The sequence below is a fragment of the Oncorhynchus nerka genome, linkage group LG12 (assembly GCF_034236695.1).
Source record: "Oncorhynchus nerka isolate Pitt River linkage group LG12, Oner_Uvic_2.0, whole genome shotgun sequence".
In the NCBI taxonomy this organism is placed as follows: domain Eukaryota; kingdom Metazoa; phylum Chordata; class Actinopteri; order Salmoniformes; family Salmonidae; genus Oncorhynchus; species Oncorhynchus nerka.
The window spans coordinates 93,358,922-93,380,010 of record NC_088407.1 but is presented as its reverse complement, the minus strand read 5'-3'; the positions used below and the strand labels follow the sequence as shown (position 1 = coordinate 93,380,010).

General features: G+C 48.4%; 1 protein-coding gene across 1 annotated transcript in view; it reads right to left on the bottom strand.

Annotated features, from left to right (window-relative positions):
* The window catches only part of fgfr3 (fibroblast growth factor receptor 3), a 231,061-nt gene that overhangs the window by 119,245 nt on the left and 90,727 nt on the right, over positions 1-21,089 (bottom strand). Inside the window, 1 exon segment of the mRNA XM_065025045.1 lies at positions 15,676-15,729. Within this exon segment, the coding sequence (XP_064881117.1) occupies positions 15,676-15,729 (54 nt within the window).

Below are 21,089 nucleotides of genomic sequence, written 5' to 3'. Positions count from 1 at the left end.
AAGATTTTTTCCCCCTCTGGTTGCACGTGACATGCTGGTAGAACGTTTGTTCTTGCCTGCATTAAAGTCCCCGGCCACTAGGAGCGCAGCTTCTGGATGAGCGTTTTCTTCTTTGCTTATGGCCTTATAGAGTTGGTTGATAGCAGTCTTAGTACCAGCATCGGTCTGTGGTGGTCAATAGACGGCTATGAATAATATAGATGAGAACTCTCTTGGTAGATAGTGTGGTCTACAGCTTATCATTAGGTACTCTACCTCAGGTGAAAACTCTCTTGGTAGATAGTCTACAGTTTATCATGAGGTTTTTAATATTAGACATCGCGCTCCAGCTGTTACTGACAAATAGACACACATCCCCTTATCAGTAGCTGCTCTGTCCTGCTGATGCAGGAGTAGCTAGTCAGCTCTATATTATACGTGATGTCGTTCAGCCGTGTCTTGGTGAAACACAAGATATTATAGTTTTTAATGTCCTGTTGGTAGATCATCTAGTTTATTCTCCAGTGATTGCTCGTTGGTCAATAGAACGGATGGTGAAGGCAGTTTACTCATTCGACCTCCGCCCCCTGTATTTCTGTCTTTTCTTCACGCGAATGACAGGGATTTTGACTGGGAGTAGGATATCCTTTGTGTCGGACTCATTAAAGAAAACATCTCTGTCCAGTTTGTGGTGATTAATCGCTGTTCTGATGTCCAGAAGCTATTTTCGGTCATAAGAGATGGTAGTAGCAACATTATGTATAAAATATGTTTATAAACCATGTGGGGGATGCCAGGAGAATGCCACCTGCCCCAATGCATAGTGGCAACTGTAAAGTTTGGTGGAGGAGGAATAAAGGTCTGGGGCTGTTTTTCATGGTTCGGCCTAGGTTCCAGTGAAGGGAAATCTTAATGCTTAAGAATACAATGACATTCTAGACGATTCTGTTCTTCCAACTTTATGGCAACAGTTTGAGGAAGGCCCTTTCCTGTTTCAGTATGACAATGCCCCTGCGCACAAAGCAAAGTCCATATAGAAATGCTTTGTCGAGATCGGTGTGGAAGAACTTGACTGGCCTGAGCAGAGCCCTGACATCAACCTCATCGAACACCTTAGAGATGAATTGGAACACCGACTGTGAGCCAGGCCTAATCCAGGCCCAACATCAGTGCCCAACCTCACTAATGCTCTGGTGGCTGAATGGAAACAAGTCCCCGCTGCAATGTTCCAACATCGAGTGGAAAGCCTTCCCAGAAGAGTGGAGGCTGTTATAGCAGCAATGTTCCAACGTCTAGTGGAAAGCCTTCCCAGAAGAGTGGAGGCTGTTATAGCAGCAATGTTCCAACGTCTAGTGGAAAGCCTTCCCAGAAGAGTGGAGGCTGTTATAGCAGCAATGTTCCAACGTCTAGTGGAAAGCCTTCCCAGAAGAGTGGAGGCTGTTATAGCAGCAATGTTCCAACGTCTAGTGGAAAGCCTTCCCAGAAGAGTGGAGGCTGTTATAGCAGCAATGTTCCAACGTCTAGTGGAAAGCCTTCCCAGAAGAGTGGAGGCTGTTATAGCAGCAATGTTCCAACGTCTAGTGGAAAGCCTTCCCAGAAGAGTGGAGGCTGTTATAGCAGCAATGTTCCAACGTCTAGTGGAAAGCCTTCCCAGAAGAGTGGAGGCTGTTATAGCAGCAATGTTCCAACATCTAGTGGAAAGCCTTCCCAGAAGAGTGGAGGCTGTTATAGCAGCAATGTTCCAACATCTAGTGGAAAGCCTTCCCAGAAGAGTGGAGACTGTTATAGCAGCAATGTTCCAACATCTAGTGGAAAGCCTTCCCAGAAGAGTGGAGGCTGTTATAGAAGCAATGTTCCAACATCGAGTGGAAACAGCCTTACCAGAAGAGTGGAGGCTGTTGTAGCAGCAATGTTCCAACATCGAGTGGAAACAGCCTTCCCAGAAGTGTGGAGGCTGTTGTAGCAGCAAGGGGGGACAAGTGTATGTTTCCCATTTCAATAAACCCCTTTGAATTGAATTGAGTAGAGAAATAGTGTAGAGAGAAAATTGGCGAGGGCACTAGAACAGTCTGCAGCACCCAGCCTCACCCTCCTAGAATCTGAAGTAAAATGTCAACTATTTGCTTATGATCTGATGCTGCTGTCACCAACCAAGGAGGGTCTACAGCAGCACCTAGATCTTCTGCACAGATTCTGCCAGACCTGGGCCCTGACAGTAAATCTCAGTAAGACCAAAATAAGGGTGTTCCAAAAAAGGTCCAGTCACCAGGACCACAAATACAAATTCCATCTAGACACCATTGCCCTAGAGCACACAAAACAACGATACATACCTTGGCCTAAACATCAGCACCACAGGTAACTTCCACAAAGCTGTGAACGATCTGAGAGAAGGCAAGAAGGGCCTTCTACTCCATCAAAAGGAACATCAAATTCAACATACCAATTAGGATCTGGCTAAAAATACTTGAATCAGTTATAGAACCCATTTCTCTTCATGGCAGTGAGGTCTGGGGTCCGCTCACCAACCAAGAATTCACTAAATGAGACAAACACCAAATTAAGACTCTAGATGCAGAATTCTGTTCACAAACACAAACAGAACCACAGAGCCCCAGGACAGAAACCCAATTAGACCCAACCAAATCATGAGAAAACAAAAAGATAATTACTTGACACATTGGAAAGAATCAACAAAAAAACAGAGCAAACTAGAATGCTATTTGGCCCTAAACAGAGAGTACACAGCGGCAGAATACCTGACCACTGTGACTGACCAAAAATTAAGGAAATATTTGACGATGTACAGACTCAGTGAGCATAGCCTTGCTATTGAGAAAGGCCGCCGTAGACAGACCTGGCTCTCAAGAGAAGACAGGCTATGTGCTCACTGCCCACAAAATGAGGTGGAAACTGAGCTGCACTTCCTAACCTCCTGCCAAATGTATGACCATATTAGAGAGACATATTTCCCTCAGATTACACAGACCCACAAAGAATTAGAAAACAAACCCAATTTTGATGCACAACTCCCATATCTACTGGGTGAAATACCACAGTGTGCATTACACAGCAAGATTTGTGACCTATTGCCTCAAGAAAAGGGCAACCAGTGAAGAACAAACACCATTCATTTTCCCTTTTGTACTTGAACTTTGTGCACATAATATGACATTTGAAATGTCTTTATTCTTTAGGAACTTTTGTGAGTGTAATGTTTACTGTTAATTTGTATAGTTTATTTCACTTTTGTTTATTATCTACTTCACATGCCTTGGCAATGTAAACATATGTTTCCCATGCCAATAAAGCCCCTTAAATTGAAATTGAATTGATATTGAATTGAGAGACACACACACACACAGAGAGACATAGAGAGAGAGAGAGAGAGAGAGAGAGAGAGACAGAGAGAGCACATTAGTAAACCCTAGACCAGCAGCTAAGAGAAACCAGCTGACACACACACACACACACACACACACACACACACACACACACACACACACACACACACACACACACACACACACACACACACACACACACACACACACACACACAAGCAATGCCACCTTAAAAGGGAAATCTTCACCAGTCCTTCACTGCTTCTTTACCCCTTCTCTCCCTCCCTTCCTCCCTCCCTCCCTCCCTCCCCCCCTCCCTCCCTCCCTCCACTCCACTCTCTCATCTCCACTCAATTCAATTCAATTCAAGGTTTTTATTGGCATGGGAAACATGTGTTAACATTGCCAAAGCAGGTGAAATAGATAATAAACACAAGTGAAATAAACAATAAAAATGAACAGTAAACATTAAACTCACAGAAGTTCCAAAATAATAAAGACATTTCAAATGTCATGTTATGTCTATATACAGTGTTGTAACAATGTGCAAATGGGAAAATAAATAAACATGAGTTGTATGTATGTGTTTTGTCACGTTCTGACCTTTATTTCCTTTGTTTTGTATTTATTTAGTATGGTCAGGGTGTGAGTTGGGGTGGGCAGTCTATGTTTTGTGTTTCTATGTTTGGTTTCTGTTTCGGGCCTAGTATGGTTCTCAATCAGAGGCAGGTGTCGTTAGTTGTCTCTGATTGAGAATCATACTTAGGTAGCCTGGGTTTCACTGTTGGTTTGTGAGTGTTTGTTTCCGTGTCTGTGTTTTTCACCACACGGTACTGTTTCGGTTTTGTTATTTCACGTATTCGTTTATTGTTTTTGTATTTCATAGTGTTCAGTGCTTTTGTTATTGAAATCATCATGAACCACGCCGCATCTTGGTCCGATCCTCGAACAGACGAACAAATATTGCTGCTGTGATGCACACTGTGGTATTTCACCCAGTTAATTATACTCTTCTTACACACACACACACACACACACACACACACACACACACACACACACACACACACACACACACACACACACACACACACACACACACACACACACATACACATAAAAACTCTGAGTTCATAATGAGGTCTACCTCTCCTCCAATCCTCTCTCTCTCCTCCAATCCTCTCTCTCCTCCTCCTCCCCCACTCCAGATACAGATATGGTCAGACCAAGTTATGAGAAATGTTTTGTGTGTTCAATTATGGTGTTGTTCAAGATTAATTTATACTTGTGTTTCTGACATTTGAATTTTTTTGACTGAAAATTCATGATTTCTTTCTGCACACTTGTTTTCTGTGTACATACAGTACCAGTCAAAAGATTGGACACAACTACTCATTCCAGGGTTATTCTTTATTTGTACGATTTTTGACATTGTAGAATAATAGTGAAGGCATCAAAACTATGAAATAACACATATGGAATCATGTAGTAACCAAAAAAAGTGTTAAACAAATCAAAATATATTTTATATTTGAGATTCTTCAAAGTAGCCACCCTTTGCCATGATGACAGCTTTGCACACTCTTGGCATTCTCTCAACCAGCTTCATGAGGTAGTCACCTGGAATGTATTTCAATTAACAGGTGTGTCTTGTTAATTTGTGGAATTTATTTCCTTCTTAATGCGTCTGAAACAGTTGTGTTGTGACAAGGTAGGGGTGGTATACAGAAGATAGCCCTATTTGGTAAAAGATCAGGTCCATATTATGGCAAGAACAGCTCAAATAGGCAAAGAGAAACGACAGTCCATCATTACTTTTAAGACACGAAGGTCAATCAATGTGGAAAATCTCAAGAATTTTGAATGTTTCTTAAAGTGCAGTTGAAAAAACCATCAAGTGCTATGATGAAACTGGCTCTCATGAGGACCGCCACAGGAAAGGAAGACCCAGAGTTACCTCTGATGCAGAGCATAAGTTCATTAGAGTTACCAGCCCAAATAAATGCTTCACAGAGTTCAAGTGACACATCTCAACATCAACTGTTCAGAGGAGACTGAGTGAATCAGGCTGCAAAGAAACCACTACAAAAGGACACCAATAAGTAGAAGAGACTTGCTTGGTCCAAGAAACAAGCAAAGGACGTTAGACCAGTGGAAATCTGTCCGTTGGTCTGATGAGTAGAAATGTGAGATTTTTGGTTCCAACCTCCATGTCTTTGTGAAACACAAAGGTGAACGGATGGTCTCCACATGTGTGGTTTCCACCGTGAAGCATGGAGGAAGAGGTGTGATGGTGTGGGGGTGCATTGCTGGTGACACTGTCAGTGATTTATTTAGAATTCAAGGCACACTTAACCAGCATGGCTACCACATCATTCTGCAGCGATACACCATCCTATCTGGTTTGTGCTTAGTGGGACTATCATTTGTTTTTCAACAGGACAATGACCCAACACACCTCCAGGCTGTGGAAGGGCTATTTTACCAAGAAGGAGAGTGATAAATTGCTGCATCAGATTACCTGGCCTCCACAATTACCCGACTTCAACTCAGTTGAGATGGTTTGGGATGAGTTGGACCGCTGAGTGAAGGAAAAGCAGCCAACAAGTGCTCAGCATATGTGGGAACTCCTTCAAGACTGTTGGTGCATTCCAGGTGAAGCTGGTTGAGAGAATGCCAAGAGTGTGCAAAGCTGTCATCAAGGCAAAGAGGGAATATTTGAAGAATCTCAAATATAAAATCTATTTTGATTTGATTAATATCCTTTTGTTTACTACATGATTCCATATGTGTTATTTCATAGTTTTGATGTCTTCACTATTATTCTACAGCGTGGAAAATAATAAAAATAGAGAAAAACATTTGAATGAGTAGGTGTGTACAGACTTTTGACTGGTACTGGTATGTACAGTATCCTACTGTATGTGCTATGGTAATATCAGCTGAAACATGGGGCAGTGTAACAGCAGTGTAACAGGGGGCAGTGTAACAGGGGCAGTGTAACAGGGGGCAGTGTAACAGGGGCAGTGTAACAGCAGTGTAACAGGGGGCAGTGTAACAGGGGGCAGTGTAACAGCAGTGTAACAGGGGGCAGTGTAACAGGGGGCAGTGTAACAGCAGTGTAACAGGGGGCAGTGTAACAGGGGCAGGGTAACAGCAGTGTAACAGGGGGCAGTGTAACAGGGGGCAGTGTAACATGGGGCAGTGTAACAGGGGGCAGTGTAACATGGGGCAGTGTAACAGCAGTGTAACAGGGGGCAGTGTAACAGGGGCAGTGTAACAGCAGTGTAACAGGGGCAGTGTAACAGGGGGCAGTGTAACAGCAGTGTAACAGGGGGCAGTGTAACAGGGGGCAGTGTAACATGGGGCAGTGTAACAGGGGGCAGTGTAACATGGGGCAGTGTAACAGCAGTGTAACAGGGGCAGTGTAACAGGGGCAGTGTAACAGCAGTGTAACAGGGGCAGTGTAACAGCAGTGTAACAGGGGGCAGTGTAACAGCAGTGTAACAGGGGGCAGTGTAACAGCAGTGTAACAGGGGGCAGTGTAACAGGGGCAGTGTAACAGGGGGCAGTGTAACAGGGAGCAGTGTAACAGGGGGCAGTGTAACAGGGGGCAGGTAACAGGGGGCAGTGTAACAGGGGGTGTAACAGGGGGCAGGGTAACAGGGGCAGTGTAACAGGGGGCAGTGTAACAGCAGTGTAACAGGGGGCAGTGTAACAGGGGGCAGTGTAACAGGGCTCAGATAGAGGAGCAGAGTTGGGGGGCTGAGAGAGGAGCAGAGTTGGGGGGGCCTGAGAGAGGAGCAGAGTTGGGGGAGCCTGAGAGAGGAGCAGAGTTGGGGGGGCCTGAGAGAGGAGCAGAGTTGGGGGGGCTGAGAGAGGAGCAGAGTTGAGGGAGCCTGAGAGAGGAGCAGAGTTGGGGGGCTGAGAGAGGAGCAGAGTTGGGGGGGGCTGAGAGAGGAGCAGAGTTTGGGGGGCTGAGAGAGGAGCAGAGTTGGGGGAGGGGGGGCTGAGAGTGGAGCAGAGTTGGGGGGGCTGAGAGAGGAGCAGAGTTGGGGGGCTGAGAGAGGAGCAGAGTTGGGGGGGGCTGAGAGAGGAGCAGAGTTGGGGGGGGGCTGAGAGAGGAGCAGAGTTGGGGGGCTGAGAGTGGAGCAGAGTTGGGGGGGCTGAGAGTGGAGCAGAGTTGGGGGAGGGGGGCTGAGAGTGGAGCAGAGTTGGGGGAGGGGGGCTGAGAGAGGAGCAGAGTTGGGGGGGCTGAGAGAGGAGCAGAGTTGGGGGCTGAGAGAGGAGCAGAGTTGGGGGGCTGAGAGAGGAGCAGAGTTGGGGGGGCTGAGAGAGGAGCAGAGTTGGGGGCGGCCTGAGAGAGGAGCAGAGTTGGGGGGCCTGAGAGAGGAGCAGAGTTGGGGGGCTGAGAGCGGAGCAGAGTTGGGGGCTGAGAGAGGAGCAGAGTTGGGGGGCTGAGAGAGGAGCAGAGTTGGGGGGCTGAGAGAGGAGCAGAGTTGGGGGGGCTGAGAGAGGAGCAGAGTTGGGGGGCTGAGAGAGGAGCAGAGTTGGGGGGCTGAGAGAGGAGCAGAGTTGGGGGGGCTGAGAGAGGAGCAGAGTTGGGGGGGGCTGAGAGAGGAGCAGAGTTGGGGGGAGGCTGAGAGAGGAGCAGAGTTTGGGGGAGCTGAGAGAGCAGAGTTGGGGGGTTGGGGGAGGGGGCTGAGAGTGGAGCAGAGTTGGGGGGGGCTGAGAGAGGAGCAGAGTTGGGGGGCTGAGAGAGGAGCAGAGTTGGGGGGGCTGAGAGAGGAGCAGAGTTGGGGGGGGCTGAGAGTGGAGCAGAGTTGGGGGGGCTGAGAGTGGAGCAGAGTTGGGGGGCTGAGAGAGGAGCAGAGTTGGGGGAGGGGGGCTGAGAGTGGAGCAGAGTTGGGGGAGGGGGCTGAGAGAGCTGAGCAGAGTTGGGGGGCTGAGAGAGGAGCAGAGTTGGGGGCTGAGAGAGGAGCATAGTTGGGGGGGCTGAGAGAGGAGCAGAGTTGGGGGGCTGAGAGAGGAGCAGAGTTGGGGGAGGCTGAGAGAGGAGCAGAGTTGGGGGGCTGAGAGAGGAGCAGAGTTGGGGGGCTGAGAGAGGTGCAGAGTTGGGGGGGGCTGAGAGAGGAGCAGAGTTGGGGAGCCTGAGAGAGGAGCAGAGTTGGGGGGGCTGAGAGAGGAGCAGAGTTGGGGGGCTGAGAGGGAGCAGAGTTGGGGGGAGCCTGAGAGAGGAGCAGAGTTGGGGGGGGGGCTGAGAGTGGAGCAGAGTTGGGGGAGCCTGAGAGAGGAGCAGAGTTGCAGGGGGGGCTGAGAGTGGAGCAGAGTTGGGGGGGGCTGAGAGAGGAGCAGAGTTGGGGGGGGCTGAGAGAGGAGCAGAGTTGGGGGGGGGGGCTGAGAGAGGAGCAGAGTTGGGGGGGGAGGCTGAGAGGGAGCAGAGTTGGGGGGCTGAGAGAGGAGCAGAGTTGGGGGGGGCTGAGAGAGGAGCAGAGTTGGGGGGCTGAGAGAGGAGCAGAGTTGGGGGCTGAGAGAGGAGCAGAGTTGGGGGGGCTGAGAGAGGAGCAGAGTTGGGGGGGCTGAGAGAGGTGCAGAGTTGGGGGGGCTGAGAGAGGAGCAGAGTTGGGGGCCTGAGAGAGGTGCAGAGTTGGGGGGGGCTGAGAGAGGAGCAGAGTTGGGGGGAGCCTGAGAGTGGAGCAGAGTTGGGGGGCCTGAGAGAGGAGCAGAGTTGGGGGGGCTGAGAGTGGAGCAGAGTTGGGGGAGCCTGAGAGAGGAGCAGAGTTGTGGGGGGCTGAGAGTGGAGCAGAGTTGGGGGGCCTGAGAGAGGAGCAGAGTTGGGGGGCTGAGAGAGGAGCAGAGTTGGGGGCTGAGAGAGGAGCAGAGTTGGGGGGGCTGAGAGAGGAGCAGAGTTGGGGGGGCTGAGAGTGGAGCAGAGTTGGGGGGGGCTGAGAGAGGAGCAGAGTTGGGGGGGGCTGAGAGAGGAGCAGAGTTGGGGGGCTGAGAGAGGAGCAGAGTTGGGGGGCTGAGAGTGGAGCAGAGTTGGGGGAGCCTGAGAGAGGAGCAGAGTTGGGGGCTGAGAGAGGAGCAGAGTTGGGAGGGGGCTGAGAGAGGAGCAGAGTTGGGGGGAGCCTGAGAGAGGAGCAGAGTTGGGGGAGCCTGAGAGAGGAGCAGAGTTAGGGGGAGCCTGAGAGAGGAGCAGAGTTGGGGGGCTGAGAGAGGAGCAGAGTTGGGGGAGGGGCTGAGAGTGGAGCAGAGTTGGGGGGGGAGCTGAGAGAGGAGCAGAGTTGGGGGAGCCTGAGAGTGGAGCAGAGTTGGGGGCCTGAGAGAGGAGCAGAGTTGGGGGAGCCTGAGAGAGGAGCAGAGTTGGGGGGAGCCTGAGAGAGGAGCAGAGTTGGGGGGGGGCTGAGAGAGGAGCAGAGTTGAGGGAGCCTGAGAGAGGAGCAGAGTTGGGGGGGGCTGAGAGAGGAGCAGAGTTGAGAGGAGCAGCAACACTGGCAGTTCTGATTCAGATTACAGGGAGCTCTGCATGCTGCCCCTGGCCCCTCGGGGCCCTAGACAAACAGAGACGGCCCAGTGGTGCCCCAACGGTAGCTTAGCGCTGCCCTGCGCACCAGCAATGCTGCATAGCTCATCACCACGGATCTAACCCTGTTAACATAGTTTAGGAACACAGATCTAACCCTGTAGTGTGTAGTGTGTAGTGTGTAGTGTGTGGCCTGTAGTGTGTAGTGTGTAGTGTGTGGCCTGTAGTGTGTAGTGTGTGGCCTGTAGTGTGTAGTGTGTGTGTGTGGCCTGTAGTGTGTAGTGTGTAGTGTGTAGTGTGTGACACGTCACACAGACAGCCAGACAGACAGACAGACAGCCAGCCAGACAGACAGACAGACAGACAGACAGACAGACAGACAGACAGACAGACAGACAGACAGACAGACAGCCAGACAGACAGACAGACAGACAGCCAGACAGACAGACAGAGACAGACAGACAGAGACAGACAGACAGACAGACAGAGACAGACAGACAGAGACAGACAGACAGACAGTCAGACAGACAGACAGACAGACAGACAGACACACAGACAGACACACAGACAGAGACAGACAGACAGAGACAGACAGAGACAGACAGACAGACAGACAGAGACAGACAGAGACAGACAGACAGAGACAGACAGACAGACAGACAGACAGACAGACAGACAGACAGACAGACAGACAGACACACAGACACACAGACACACAGCCACACAGACAGCTGTGATTATTCCAGTTTCATTGACATACTGTGACCTGTAATGTATTGCAGGCTACTTTGAGGCTGGCTGCCTCCTCTCTCTGTGTGAGAGCTCTGTCTTCTTGACCAAGGGTAAAACAGCAGAGTTATTCTACAGGGTATGGTATGAGCTCATTTCTCCCCACAGCAGACTGATCCAACCCTAACCACTCATTAAGTTGGTGACTAAAAATGGTGACTAAAAACCACAAACCCTCTCTCTCTTTCAAAACAAAAAAGGCATTAGAGTAGAGTGTGTCTGCCTGCTACGTAGGGGGTTTAACCTCTCTGTCCCCTGCTACTTGGGGGTTTAACCTCTCTGTCCCCTGCTACTTGGGGGTTTAACCTCTCTGTCCCCTGCTACTTGGGGGTTTAACCTCTCTGTCCCCTGCTACTTGGGGGTTTAACCTCTCTGTCCCCTGCTACGTAGGGGGTTTAACCTCTCTGTCCCCTGCTACGTAGGGGGTTTAACCTCTCTGTCCCCTGCTACTTGGGGGTTTAACCTCTCTGTCCCCTGCTACTTGGGGGTTTAACCTCTCTGTCCCCTGCTACTTGGGGTTTAACCTCTCTGTCCCCTGCTACGTAGGGGATTTAACCTCTCTGTCCCCTGCTGCTCGTGGGGGTTTAACCTCTCTGTCCCCTGCTACGTGGGGGTTTAACCTCTCTGTCCCCTGAAACGTGGGGGATTAACCTCTCTGTCCCCTGCTACGTAGGGGGTTTAACCGCTCTGTCCCCTGCTACGTGGGGGGGTTTAACCTCTCTGTCCCCTGCTACGTAGGGGGTTTAACCTCTCTGTCCCCTGCTACGTAGGGGGTTTAACCTCTCTGTCCCCTGCTACGTGGGGGGTTTAACCTCTCTGTCTCCTGCTACGTAGGGGGTTTAACCTCTCTGTCCCCTGCTACGTAGGGGGTTAACCTCTCTGTCCCCTGCTACGTAGGGGGTTTAACCTCTCTGTCCCCTGCTACGTAGGGGGTTAACCTCTCTGTCCCCTGCTACGTAGGGGGTTTAACCTCTCTGTCCCCTGCTACGTAGGGGGTTTAACCTCTCTGTCCCCTGCTACTTGGGGGTTTAACCTCTCTGTCCCCTGCTACTTGGGGGTTTAACCTCTCTGTCCCCTGCTACGTAGGGGGTTTAACCTCTCTGTCCCCTGCTACGTAGGGGGTTTAACCTCTCTGTCCCCTCTCTGTCCCCTGCTGTAACCATGTAGCAAATTATATTGTAATACCTGCTAATAATTATTGGATTTTGAACCCGACTGATGAGTAACGTGTCAGACAGGACCCAGACAGGCCCCAGACAGGCCCCAGACAGGACCCAGACAGGCCCCAGACAGGCCCCAGACAGGCCCCAGAAAGGACCCAGACAGGCCCCAGAAAGGCCCCAGACAGGACCCAGACAGGCCCCAGACAGGACCCAGACAGGACCCAGACAGGCCCCAGACAGGCCCCAGACAGGACCCAGACAGGCCCCAGACAGGCCCCAGACAGGCCCCAGACAGGACCCAGACAGGCCCCAGACAGGCCCCAGACAGGCCCCAGACAGGACCCAGACAGACAGGCCCCAGACAGGACCCAGACAGGACAGGACCCAGACAGGCCCCAGACAGGCCCCAGACAGGCCCCAGACAGGACCCAGACAGGCCCCAGACAGGCCCCAGACAGGCCCCAGACAGGACCCAGACAGGCCCCAGACAGGACCCAGACAGGCCCCAGACAGGCCCAGACAGGACCCAGACAGGCCCCAGACAGGACCCAGACAGGACCCAGACAGGCCCCAGACAGGCCCCAGACAGGCCCCAGACAGGACCCAGACAGGACCCAGACAGGACCCAGACAGGCCCCAGACAGGCCCCAGACAGGCCCCAGACAGGACCCAGACAGGACCCAGACAGGACCCAGACAGGACCCAGACAGGCCCCAGACAGGACCCAGACAGGACCCAGACAGGACCCAGACAGGACCCAGACAGGACCCAGACAGGCCCCAGACAGGCCCCAGACAGGACCCAGACAGGACCCAGACAGGACCCAGACAGGACCCAGACAGGACCCAGACAGGACCCAGACAGGACCCAGACAGGACCCAGACAGGACCCAGACAGGACCCAGACAGGCCCCAGACAGGCCCCAGACAGGACCCAGACAGGCCCAGACAGGCCCCAGACAGGACCCAGACAGGACCCAGACAGGCCCCAGACAGGCCCCAGACAGGCCCCATCTACAAACAGCATAATAACTTGAACCAATAATGTAATAACAACCTAAAAATAATAATTGGAATTGTAAAATAATTTAATCTTTGGAATTGAATTGGAATTTTATAGTTTTAATCTCTGAATTCAAAGACTGACCTGGAATTTACAGGGAGCGAGAGCTGAATTAGAATTGAATTTGAGGAATTCACCCCAACCTTGCATGTTGCAGTAATAGCTACACACCACATTCCCATTTCACATTACTAAGGTAATGTAACTGGACAGCTTATTAAACCAGTGGACTAATTTTGGAAAGCTCACGTTTCCCAGCAGATATAAACAGGAAGATCATTTGGATTAAGACAAATTTAGATATTGCGGATAAAACATTCCCAGAGAGTTGTGATATCGACACAATACCAGAACACAACTTTGCGTTGAAATGTTTCTTGTACTGGTTGACCCGAGAAGGAAACGCTGTTAAACGTCCATACGGTCTAGTTGTGTGGATTCTAGTTGTGTAGATTCTGTCAGATCTACAGAATACGCAGTGGACACAACCAAATGATCACTGCTGGTTGATTCTCCCCAATGCAACAACAATGATCAAGTTTAACAATAGGAACATAAAGTCTCAGTAAAACAGAACATTGTAGCATCAGTATATTATACAGGAAGGCACCATGTATAGTATATTACATATGTTTTGGGGAAAGGGGGGATTGTGTATAAATTGTGCAGTATCATAATAAGAGACTGGTAGCAGCAGTTGTGGTGTGTGTGTGTGTGTACGTGTGTGTGTGTGTACGTGTGTGTGTGTGTACGTGTGTGTGTGTGTACGTGTGTGTGTGTGTGTGTGTACGTGTGTGTGTGTGTGTGTGTGTGTGTGTGTGTGTGTGTGTGTGTGTGTGTGTGTGTACATGTGTGTGTGTGTGTGTGTGTGTGTGTGTGTGTGTGTGTACGTGTACATGTGTGTGTGTGTACGTGTACATGTGTGTGTGTGTGTGTGTGTGTGTAGTATGAATGTGTGTGTACATGTGTGTGTAGTATGAATGTGTGTGTGTGTGTGTGTGTGTGTGTGTGTGTGTGTGTGTGTGTGTGTGTGTGTGTGTGTGTGTGTGTGTGTGTGTACGTGTGTGTGTGTGTGTGTGTGTGTGTGTGTGTACGTGTGTGTGTGTGTGTGTGTACATGTGTGTGTGTACGTGTGTGTGTGTGTGTGTGTGTGTCTGAATGTATGTGTGTGTGTAGTATGAATGTACGTGTGTGTGTAGTATGAATATACGTGTGTGTGTGTGTGTGTACATGTGTGTGTCTGTGTGGGTCTGTGTGTACTATGAATGTGTGTGTGTGTGTGATTGCATGTCTGTGTGCTAAAGTTCAGAGAATCAGAGCAGGTGGTCAGTTCAAGTGTTCAACAGTCTGATGGTTTGTAGATAGAAACTGTCTCTGAGCCTGTTGGTATCAGACCTCATGCTCTGATACAGTCTTATGGTTTGTAGATAGAAACTGTCTCTGAACCTGTTGGTATCAGACATCATGACCCAAAAATGTATGCCCAACGGTAAGTGAGTGAACAGCTCGTGGTTGGGGTATGTGGGGTCTTTGATGATGTTGCAGGCCTTCCTCAGGCAACGTTTCCCCAGTAGATGTCCTGGATGCGTGGGAACAAGGTCCCAGAGATGTACTGGACCGTCTTCACCACCCACTGGAGGGCCTTGTGGTCATGGACAGAACACATGGGTGAACAGGGAGGGGCTGGGGACACACCCCTGGGGGGCCCCTGTGTTATGCGTCATTGTGGAGGTCGTGTTGTTGCTAATCGTCATAGCCTGTGGTGGCCTGCCCGTCAGAAAGTCCAGGATCCAGTTTCAGAGGGTGATGTCCAGACCCAGGGCTCTGAGCTTGGTGTCCAGACCCAGGGCTCTGAGCTTGGTGTTGAGTTTGGAGGGAACAATAGTGTTGAATGTTGAACTGTCGTCAATGAACAGCATTCTCACATAGGTGTTCCTCTTGTCCAGATGTGTTACGGCCGTGTGAATCGTGATGGACATGGCACCTTCAGTGGATCTGTTGGAGAGGTAGGCTAACTGGAGTGGGTCCAGTGTGTGAGGCTTATAAGAGGACTGTAATGGTAGAAAAATTAAAGTAAGGAAAAATTCCGATTTTGGCCTTGGATCGATGGGTTAAGTGTGAGTGTGTGTGTAAGTGAGTGAATCAGTCAGTCTGTCTGCCTGTCATGGTTCCATCTGCACTCTGAAAGGTCAAAGTGTCCTGGTGAATAACAGTCTGGTTCCATCTGCACTCTGAAAGGTCAAAGTGTCCTGGTGAATAACAGTCTGGTTTCCATCTGCACTCTGAAAGGTCAAAGTGTCCTGGTGAATAACAGTCTGGTTTCCATCTGCACTCTGAAAGGTCAAAGTGTCCTGGTCATTCCTGGGATAAGGAGAAGTGAAACTCCTGTGGAATATGTTGGTAATCATTACAACTTGGATAATCACATGACTGCAAGGTATTTCTTCAAGTTTTTATTTGTTAGGTCTTTGTTTGTCGTCGTTTCTTAGGTCAGAATTAAAGTGAGAGTCTGTTGTGGCCCATTGATGCAGATGCAAGGCTTCCCTCAAGTGTGTGACTCAAACGAGTGATTTTAGGTTGTTATCATTTAAAAATATTTTTTACCCAATTTGTAATGTAATAATGATTACATTAGGTGCAAAAACATTATTACGTAATGCATCATATTTATTACATTATCAGTGTGTATTACATTATGGCTTTCAGTTCAACATCTACTGACATCAGGAAGAATGAATGAAGAGATGAAGAGACGAAGAGATTAAGAGATTAAGAGATTAAAAGATGAAAAGATGGAGCACACCATTTCCATTACCTGTATCGTCCCAGTCTTCATCATGGTCTTCATCATCTCCAGAAGACAGGGAATCTGTCGACACGGAAAAAGACATGAAGACGTTCCAGTCTGGACAACATCATCAGACATGAAGACGTTCCAGTCAGGACAACAACATCATCAGACATGAAGACGTTCCAGTCTGGACAACATCAGCAGACATGAAGACGTTCCAGTCAGGACAACAACATCATTAGACATGAAGACGTTCCAGTCTGGACAACATCATCAGACATGAAGACATGGAGATGTTCCAGTCTGGACAACATCATCAGACATGGAGACATGAAGACGTTCCAGTCAGGACAACAACATCATCAGACATGAAGACGTTCCAGTCTGGACAACATCATCAGACATGGAGACATGAAGATGTTCCAGTCTGGACAACATCATCAGACATGGAGACATGAAGACGTTCCAGTCTGGACAACAACATCAGACATGAAGACATGGAGATGTTCCAGTCTGGACAACATCATCAGACATGAAGAGTCTGGACAACATCATCAGGAGACATGAAGACGTTCCAGTCTGGACAACATCATCAGACATGGAGACATGAAGACGTTCCAGTCTGGACAACAACATCAGACATGAAGACATGGAGACGTTCCAGTCTGGACAACATCATCAGACATGGAGACATGAAGACATTCCAGTCTGGACAACAACATCAGACATGAAGACATGAAGACGTTCCAGTCTGGACAACAACATCAGACATGAAGAAGTTCCAGTCTGGACAACATCATCAGACATGAAGACATGGAGACGTTCCAGTCTGGACAACAACATCAGACATGAAGACGTTCCAGTCTGGACAACATCATCAGACATGGAGACATGAAGACGTTCCAGTCTGGACAACATCATCAGACATGAAGACATGAAGATGTTCCAGTCTGGACAACAACATCAGACATGAAGACATGAAGACGTTCCAGTCTGGACAACATCATCAGACATGAAGACATGGAGACGTTCCAGTCTGGACAACAACATCAGACATGAAGACATGAAGACGTTCCAGTCTGGACAACAACATCAGACATGAAGACATGAATACGTTCCAGTCTGGACAACATCATCAGACATGAAGACATGGAGACGTTCCAGTCTGGACAACAACATCAGACATGGAGACATGAAGACGTTCCAGTCTGGACAACAACATCAGACATGAAGAAGTTCCAGTCTGGACAACAACATCAGACATGAAGACATGGAGACGTGCCAGTCTGGACAACATCATCAGACATGGAGACATGAAGACATTCCAGTCTGGACAACATCATCAGACATGAAGACATGGAGACGTTCCAGTCTGGACAACAACATCAGACATGAAGACATGGAGACGTTCCAGTCTGGACAACATCATCAGACATGAAGACATGAAGAAGTTCCAGTCTGGACAACATCATCAGACATGAAGACGTTCCAGTCTGGACAACAACATCAGACATGAAGACGTTCCAGTCTGGACAACATCATCAGACATGGAGACATGAAGACGTTCCAGTCTGGACAACAACATCAGACATGAATACATGAAGACGTTCCAGTCTGGACAACATCATCAGACATGGAGATATGAAGACGTTCCAGTCTGGACAACATCATCAGACATGGAGACGTTCCAGTCTGGACAACAACATCAGACATGAAGACGTTCCAGTCTGGACAACATCATCAGACATGGAGACATGAAGACGTTCCATTCTGGACAACATCATCAGACATGGAGACATGAAGACGTTCCAGTCTGGACAACAACATCAGACACGAAGAAGTTCCAGTCTGGACAACATCATCAGACATGAAGACATGGAGACGTTCCAGTCTGGACAACAACATCAGACATGAATACATGAAGACATTCCAGTCTGGACAACATCATCAGACATGAAGACATGAAGACGTTCCAGTCTGGACAACATCATCAGACATGAAGACATGGAGAAGTTCCAATCTGGACAACAACATCAGACATGAATACATGAAGACGTTCCAATCTGGACAACAACATCAGACATGAAGACATGGAGACGTTCCAGTCTGGACAACAACATCAGACATGGAGACATTCCAGTCTGGACAACATCATCAGACATGAAGACATGAAGACATTCCAGTCTGGACAACAACATCAGACATGAAGACATGGAGACGTTCCAGTCTGGACAACATCATCAGACATGAAGACATGGAGACGTTCCAGTCTGGACAACATCATCAGACATGAAGACATGAAGATGTTCCAGTCTGGACAACAACATCAGACATGAAGACATGGAGACGTTCCAGTCTGGACAACATCATCAGACATGAAGACATGGAGACGTTCCAGTCTGGACAACATCATCAGACATGAAGACATGAAGACGTTCCAGTCTGGACAACATCATCAGACATGAAGACGTTCCAGTCTGGACAACAACATCAGTGATGAAGACATGGAGACGTTCCAGTCTGGACAACATCATCAGACATGAAGACATGAAGACATTCCAGTCTGGACAACAACATCAGACATGGAGACATGAAGAAGTTCCAGTCTGGACAACAACATCATCAGACATGAAGACATGAAGACATGGAGACGTTCCAGTCTGGACAACAACATCAGACATGAAGACGTTCCAGTCTGTACAACAACATCAGACATGAAGACATGAAGATGTTCCAGTCTGGACAACAACATCAGACATGAAGACATGGAGACGTTCCAGTCTGGACAACAACATCAGACATGAAGACATGGAGACGTTCCAGTCTGGACAACAACATCAGACATGAAGACGTTCCAGTCTGGAAAACATCATCAGACATGAAGACATGGAGACGTTCCAGTCTGGACAACAACATCAGACATGAAGACATGGAGACGTTCCAGTCTGGACAACAACATCAGACATGGAGACGTTCCAGTCTGGACAACATCATCAGACATGAAGACATTCCTGTCTGGACAACAACATCAGACATGGAGACATGAAGACATGAACACGTTCCAGTCTGGACAACATCATCAGACATGGAGACATGAAGACGTTCCAGTCTGGACAACATCATCAGACATGAAGACATGAAGACGTTCCAGTCTGGACAACATCATCAGATATGAAGACGTTCCAGTCTGGACAACATCATCAGACATGAAGACATGAAGACGTTCCAGTCTGGACAACAACATCAGACATGAAGACATGAAGACGTTCCAGTCTGGACAACAACATCAGACATGAAGACGTTCCAGTCTGGACAACAACATCAGACATGAAGACGTTCCAGTCTGGACAACAACATCAGACATGAAGACGTTCCAGTCTGGACAACATCATCAGACATGAAGACATGAAGACGTTCCAGTCTGGACAACATCATCAGACATGAAGACGTTCCATTCTGGACAACATCATCAGACATGAAGACATGGAGACGTTCCAGTCTGGACAACAACATCAGACATGAAGATATGAAGACATTCCAGTCTGGACAACAACATCAGACATGAAGACATGAAGACGTTCCAGTCTGGACAACAACATCAGACATGAAGACGTTCCAGTCTGGACAACAACATCAGACATGAAGACGTTCCAGTCTGGACAACAACATCAGACATGAAGACATGAATACGTTCCAGTGTGGACAACAACATCAGACATGAAGACGTTCCAGTCTGGACAACAACATCAGACATGAAGACATGGAGACGTTCCAGTCTGGACAACAACATCAGACATGGAGACATGAAGACATTCCAGTCTGGACAACAACATCAGAGATGAAGACGTTCCAGTCTGGACAACAACATCAGACATGAAGACGTTCCAGTCTGGACAACATCATCAGACATGAAGACATGAAGGCGTTCCAGTCTGGACAACAACATCAGACATGAAGACATGGAGACGTTCCAGTCTGGACAACAACATCAGACACCTTATTCCCTATACATTATCTCTGAATGAGAGAATCAGGCTCTCAAATCGCACCCTATTCACTATACATGTGCAGTGCACTACTTTTGACCTGTACCCATAAGGCTTTATAAGGAATAGGGTGCAATTTAGGACACAGATTCATTATCTGATCTCAAGATGAATCATGAATCTATATCTATAACGTAAATCTGAGGAGTGAGTTTTTACTCAGAAGCAGCTATCATAGAAAACACCAACAGAAGTTTAGCAAATGAAACAGAGAGGGATTAAATAGTACAAACACACACAAACACTCAAAACGACACGATCATGTAGCCAGAGAAGTTTTCACCTGCATGTGATCAGAGTGAAGTTCGTCAAAATATTATATTCTCATTCTAAAGGGAATATGTTTCAAGAACCTCTATGAAAAAAAGATTGTTCAGAGTGCAGTACAACTGCAGTACGCTACAAATACCTAGTCCAGAGTGCAGTACAACTGCAGTACGCTACAAATACCTCGTCCAGAGTGCAGTACAACTGCAGTACGCTACAAATACCTCGTCCAGAGTGCAGTACAACTGCAGTACTCTGCAAATACCTAGTCCAGAGTGCAGTACAACTGCAGTACGCTACAAATACCTCGTCCAGAGTGCAGTACAACTGCAGTACGCTACAAATACCTCGTCCAGAGTGCAGTACAACTGCAGTACGCTACAAATACCTCGTCCAGAGTGCAGTACAACTGCAGTACGCTACAAATACCTCGTCCAGAGTGCAGTACAACTGCAGTACGCTACAAATACAGAGTGCAGTACAACTGCAGTACGCTACAAATACCTCGTCCAGAGTGCAGTACAACTGCAGTACGCTACAAATACCTAGTCCAGAGTGCAGTACAACTGCAGTACTCTGCAAATACCTCGTCCAGAGTGCAGTATAACTGCAGTACGCTACAAATACCTAGTCCAGAGTGCAGTATAACTGCAATACGCTACAAATACCTCGTCCAGAGTGCAGTATAACTGCAGTACGCTACAAATACCTCGTCCAGAGTGCAGTATAACTGCAGTACTCTGCAAATACCTCGTCCAGAGTGCAGTACAACTGCAGTACTCTGCAAATACCTCATCCAGAGTGCAGTATAACTGCAGTACTCTGCAAATACCTCGTCCAGAGTGCAGTACAACTGCAGTACTCTGCAAATACCTCGTCCAGAGTGCAGTACAACTGCAGTACGCTACAAATACCTCACCCAGAGTGCAGTACAACTGCAGTACTCTACAAATACCTCGTCCAGAGTGCAGTATAACTGCAGTACGCTACAAATACCTCGTCCAGAATACCACTGCAGTTTCAAAATTGCAATATTTTGTTTTAATGGGATGTTAAGTCTCTATTCAAGACTCTTTTACATCGTTTCTACGGCCTCCTGGTATCAACTGCTATTGGTCTGATATC